General features: G+C 41.7%; 1 protein-coding gene across 1 annotated transcript in view; it reads right to left on the bottom strand.

The window, feature by feature from the left end:
* Positions 1–943: 943 nt before the first annotated feature.
* LOC116692964 (trafficking protein particle complex subunit 6b) overlaps positions 944–5,866 on the bottom strand; it is a 5,450-nt gene continuing 527 nt past the window's right edge. The window contains exons 3-6 of the mRNA XM_032521612.1: positions 4,955–5,072; positions 4,665–4,748; positions 2,162–2,255; positions 944–1,364 (exon numbers count right to left, since the gene is read on the bottom strand). Of these exons, the coding sequence (XP_032377503.1) occupies positions 1,333–1,364; positions 2,162–2,255; positions 4,665–4,748; positions 4,955–5,072 (328 nt within the window). The 3' untranslated portion in view covers positions 944–1,332. The remainder of the gene's footprint in view (positions 1,365–2,161; positions 2,256–4,664; positions 4,749–4,954; positions 5,073–5,866) is intronic.

Here is a 5,866-nt window from a genome sequence, read left to right as displayed (position 1 = left end):
CTCTACAACACCTGCACTACCTGATAATGTTATAGTTTCTGTTCCTTTTTTCTCCTATCTACACCACACACTTTCTGTTTATCTTTATTATCGGTATTTATATTATTTTATTACAAGTACTTACTTTTCAATATTTGTTAATATAATTTTTATTATGCTACCGACTCTTGCTTTATTACTCTAATTACACGTTCAATTTAATTTTAACGTCACATACACCGCAATATTGTTTCTTGTATCATGGCAACCGCACTTTAAAATACCTTTGTTTGACGCCATTTTGCCTGTATATGGTATAGTCTACCATATAATCATTTTCTGTTTTTTTGCCTGTATTTCTTGTGTGTTTACTTGTTTGTGTGTTTTTGTTTTTTGCTGTTATTGAAGAAAATGCTGCTGCTGTAATCTGAAAATTTCCCCGTTGTGGGCTGAATAAAGTATAATCTAATCTAATCTAGGGGACCACAAAGGCCTATATAAAAGAGACTTCAGATACAGTATTAGGAGACCACTAAGGTCTATATAAAGAGACTTCAGATATGGTATTAGAGGACCACAAAGGCCTATATAAAAGAGACTTCAGATATGGTATTAGAGGACCACTGAGGTCTATATAAAGAGACTTAAGATACAGTATTAGGGGACCACTAAGGTCTATATAAAAGCATCCAAAGAACCTTTAAAATCTTAGGTTAGGTATTGGTTGCAATTCGTGCATGTGGTAGGTTTTCAAATTATGATTTATAGTTAGAAGACATGGTCTGGTTATTCATGCTGCTCAAGTGGGCCACATTTCTTCATTATGTTTGCTCTATACTTTGCTTTTTCAAATAAATTGTTTAAACATAAGATTAGTTTATGAAAAGCAGTAGAAGTCTAATTAGAAATTACTAGGACAGGTACAATACCAATCATCTTTTAAACAATAAATCCAAGACCAACCTTTTGATAATTTGATACATTTGATCATTTATTAAAATGGATTCACACTTTACTCGGTATCATTACAAACTTGACATTTTACCTCCTGTCACCAGAGGGTCCATACACCTTCCATAATGAGAATACTTACACATGCATCTAATGAATCAAGACTTATATAAAAGAGATAACAAAATCATTCTCAGAAATCCTCATGGCATTGAAAGTGTGTGAATCTTCTCTTCTAAAGATTGGATCTAACTTTTGGCAAACTTTAACTTCTAACTGCAATTTAAGAGTGAATAAGAGAATATTTTGATGATGAAAAATGGAGGCATTTCCCTTTAATGACAAAATATGAAGAACATATGAAGGCAGACGAGTGCAGAGTTTACGTGGCTAAGGTAGTCACTACATTTTCTGGATCATGATCTGGAATTTACCTGCAGAGAGACAAAAAGAACAAAAGGGAGAAAGCATGTGAGTCCTTTATTCAAATAAAGAGAAACTTTTTTCCTTCTGCGTAAATGTGTTCCTACTGTTGTTTTGCAGCATGTACAGTATGTAAACATCAATATTAACTTAAAAACACCCACATTGACACTCAATTGGATAGACCTTGGTCATGAACTTTGGTCTCAGCGTCAGTTAGAAACAAGCTGTAATGTAACCCTACAGGACAGCATCAGCGTCCAGTAAAAGTTCTGTTTTTTGCTGCTGACAGACTCAGATTATTCTTCTCAGATTATTAGGGAAAGGATCCATACCTAAAATAGACTTTTGTGTTAAAGAGTAAGATCCTTTTTGTCTAATGTGACACGGCCCTGATAATCATCGTCACCCCACCCACCAGACTCCATGTAAATAAACAGTACTTTTAGTGGACGGAAATGGAAGCTGCGCAGTTGGCCATTATCGTTACATTACAGGTTGTTTCCTTGTTATGTCATGCCTAATACTGGACCAGTTTCAGAGACTGTTGTTCCCATCAGTCACTTAGACACAGAAACATGGAGACATAGGGTCCAGGTTGAAAAATACCAAAGTTAGTCTGTATATTGTATATACTGTATTTTTTTTTTTCCTTTCTTAAAACCTCCCTGGCTCTGCATAAAATACTGAAAAATGTCTTATAAAAATAAGTTTGTCTTGATTAAAAACACTAAATTTAGACACAAGTAGTTGATTTAAGACTTCTCTTGTCTCTGATTGGATGATGGAGGAGTGATGCATGTCTTACACGCAGGCATGATGGACACCTCAGCAGTCACAATACTCTTCACCCCCAGACTGGACAGCGCTCCTCTCACCAGACCACAGGAGAAGGACAGATACTGCAGAGACATCATACAGACAGAGACATTAGATAGACAGACACAACAGACAGACAAACAGTGACATCAAGGAGACAGAGACAGCAGAAAGACGGTGACATCAAAGAGACAAAGACATCAGACAGGAAGAAACAGACTGCAAGAGACAGACAGCCATCAGACAGACAAATATCAAACAGAGACATCAGACATCAGAGACAGCAGACGGACAGAGACAGCAGATGGACAGGAGACAGACAGAGACAGCAGACAGACAGAGACAGCAGAGAGACATCACACAGACAGAGACAGCAGACAGACATCACACAGACAGATCTCCAGATCCTTCAGGTTTTGGGGCTGTCACTGGGCAATACAGACTTTCAGCTACCTCCAAAGATTTTCTATTGGGTTCAGGTCTGGAAACTGGCTAGGCCACTCCAGGACCTTGAGATGCTTCTTACATAGCCACTCCTTACTTGCCCTGGCTGTGTGTTTCGGGTCGTTGTCATGCTGGAAGACCCAGCCACAACCCATCTTCAATGCTCTTACTGAGGGAAGGAGATTGTTGGCCAAGATCTGGCGATACATGGCCCCATCCATCCTCCCCTCAATACAGTGCAGTCGTCCTGTCCCCTTTGCAGAAAAGCATCCACAAAGAATGATGTTTCCACCATGTCCCATTCTTCCTCTGGATCATCCAGATGGTCATGGCCAAACTTTAGACGGGCCTGGACATGCGCTGGTTTGAGCAGGGGGACCTTGCATGCACTGCAGGATTTTAATCCATGACGCCATAGTGTGTTACTAATGGCGTTTTTCCATTGCTGGTAACGGCTCGCCTCGGCTTGGCTCGGCCCATTCTATTTCCGTTTTCCATTACAGATTGAGTAACGCCTCAGCGTGGCTGGTCACCATAGCAACGCGTGATGACGTAATTTTCAACGTGACTCACAACAGCACGTCGGCTACTCGCCGCAGCCACAACAAATGTTTTGTTTCAAAAGAAGCTGAAGGAAGCAACAAAAATCACTGCTAAAAAAACGCGAGTTTGGGAATTCTGACGGAGTTCAGACGTCGACATGACGGTTGTTCGCCGACACAAAAGGGTAAGTTAAGTTTCCTGGTAACGTTAGCTAACATCTGCATGTGTTCAGCGTCGTAGTCAGTATTTACTATACGCTATATAAAGTACATGAACTTTAGCAACCATGATTACACACCAACATGTGTGTTGTGTACTGTTTGTGTTTCAGAGCATTCACGCTTTGCAAAATCTCCGCCGCAGACCGTCTGGTGGGCGATGTCCGACCGGTGAAACCTCTGGTTTTGACTACTGTGCTTCGTATAATCTGTATGAGAGTCACAGAGAGGCTTATGACAACGACTGGGATACATCTGGGACAGCAGAGCCGGGGGGGACACTGTCACAGGGTGCAGAGGAAGAAGACCGGGAAGTTTGGGAGGGTTTGATGCGCTACTTGAAAAGCTAAATAAAAACTTTTGTTATATATATTGTCTGTTTTTTTAAAGTAACGTGTGCGATATGGAAACGACATGAAGCCGCTAGTAGCCCAACGTTGAAAAGTGAGAATAGTGCAGAGAGTGGATAATCTGTCGTTGTCCGCAAGATTTGTTTTAAATGTCCCGTTTGTTTGAAACACACTCCGCACTCTTGTTTGCTAACAACGCAGTCATAAGTGACGTTCTCCTCCGCCCAACCAGCAGTCTGCAGGTTTCCATGTCACCTTAGGTATCCCTCGCTCGCTTGGAACCTCGACTAGGTAGTACTACAAAAAGTACCTGGTAGCAGGTCCCAGGGACTTTTTTTCGTAATGGAAACCAAAAAAAGCGAGTAGAGCCGAGGCGTGTCGAGTAGATACCACGCAGTGGAAAACCGCCATAATGGTTTTCTTTGAGACTGTGGTCCCAGCTCTCTTCAGGTCATTGACCAGGTCCTGTTGTGTAGTTCTGGGCTGATCCCTCACCTTCCTCATGATCATTGATGCACCACGAGGTGAGATCTTGCATGGAGCCCCAGACTGAGGGAGATTGACCATCATCTTCCATTTTCTAATAACAGTTGTTGCCTTCTCACCAAGCTGATTGCCTATTGTCCTCTAGCCCATCCCAGCCTTGTGCAGGCCTACAATTGTTTCCCTAATGTCCTTCCACAGCTCTCTGGTCTTGGCCATTGTGGAGCGGTTGTTTGATTGTGTGGGCAGGTGTCTTTCATACAGGTAACGAGTTCAAACAGGGGCAGTTAATACAGTCAATGAGTGGAGTACTTAAAAGGGGCTTCTTAAAGAAAAACTACCAAGTCTGTGAGAGCTGCAGTTCTTACTGGTTGGTAGGTGATCAAATACTTGTATATAATACATAATGAATAATAACAAATAATGTCATGCAATAAAATGCATGCAAGAGCACCTTTGGGGCGTGTTCCAGATACTGCTTCCCAGCTGACAGCTGACTCAGCAAGCGGAAAGTGTTGTCCTGGAGAACATAGATGCCCTGAAAAAAACATGACAACACATCAGCACAGAAGTCTAGGCAAAAATACTAACCCTTTTTAAAGAACTACTGATGACAGAAAGTTTTTTGCAACTTTCTGTCTCCCGCAACTTCATTGCAACAAAAATACAAAAAAAAAATTGCAACAATCTCAGAAAACATCCATGAAATCCTGGAGAGACAGATTAATGGACAGGAGTGGTTACCTGGTGATTGGTCCGAAGGTTGTCGATTTGCTTCTTGAATACACAAGTCCAGAAGTCTTTACAGATGAACTTCATGATGTCCAGCTCGTCTTTGAACCGTGCTGTGTCTTTTGTTAGTCTAGAGAAGAGAAAAAAAGAAAAAGCTGCTCAAATTCTATAATATAAAATCCTATTTTAACGATCTAGGCGCACGGCAAGAAGCGCACGGTGCAGGTGAGTTTTGGACATGTCCAAATCCACTTTTGCGAGTTTGACAGCTAAAAAAAGAAGGTCCATGTCGGATGATGGCGGACTTGCTGAGCAGGAAGGAGAGAAGAAACTGACCTTCTTGTGCGTGAAGTAAAAGCGCGCGAGCAGATCATATTACAATACTATTTCACTTTGTAATTTTTTTTATTTGTGTGTGGCTGCGCGTCACTGCGAGTGCGCCTAGGCACATTTTAATGATGCGCAGAAAAAATAATGAAATGCTGCATTATTGACTTTAGACCAAGTTTTTGTTGGTCAGTGGCGCGATCACTTCCCGCTGCCCCAAAATACCAATATGCCCAGAATGCACCTGAACACACCTCCCTGTAAGAACAGCACACCCAGGTGCATTTGCTATTTAAACTACGTGGGCACTAAGACGGTCTTAAAATAGGTAATATCGTGCAGTCCTACGTGTCATTGACTCACCTTTTTAAACTGCCGCTTGTTCCAGTTCATTTGGGGACTATATTTAACAGCACATTTCTCCACGTTTGGTTTTATAGTGAGCGTTTGTGTCAGCAGGACGGTGTGTGTGGAGTCAGAATAAAGTAGGCCTACTCTGCGTCTGTTCATAGTGATGAAGGAACATGTCAGCTAGTAAACTGTGGCTCTGTATGGCACAGAGGAAGAACAAATATCAGACTGGGGCGCGCGCACGCG

Source organism: Etheostoma spectabile, chromosome 7 (assembly GCF_008692095.1).
Source record: "Etheostoma spectabile isolate EspeVRDwgs_2016 chromosome 7, UIUC_Espe_1.0, whole genome shotgun sequence".
In the NCBI taxonomy this organism is placed as follows: Eukaryota; Metazoa; Chordata; class Actinopteri; order Perciformes; family Percidae; genus Etheostoma; species Etheostoma spectabile.
Note: the sequence above shows the minus strand (reverse complement) of the source record. Positions and strands in the feature narration are given on the sequence as shown.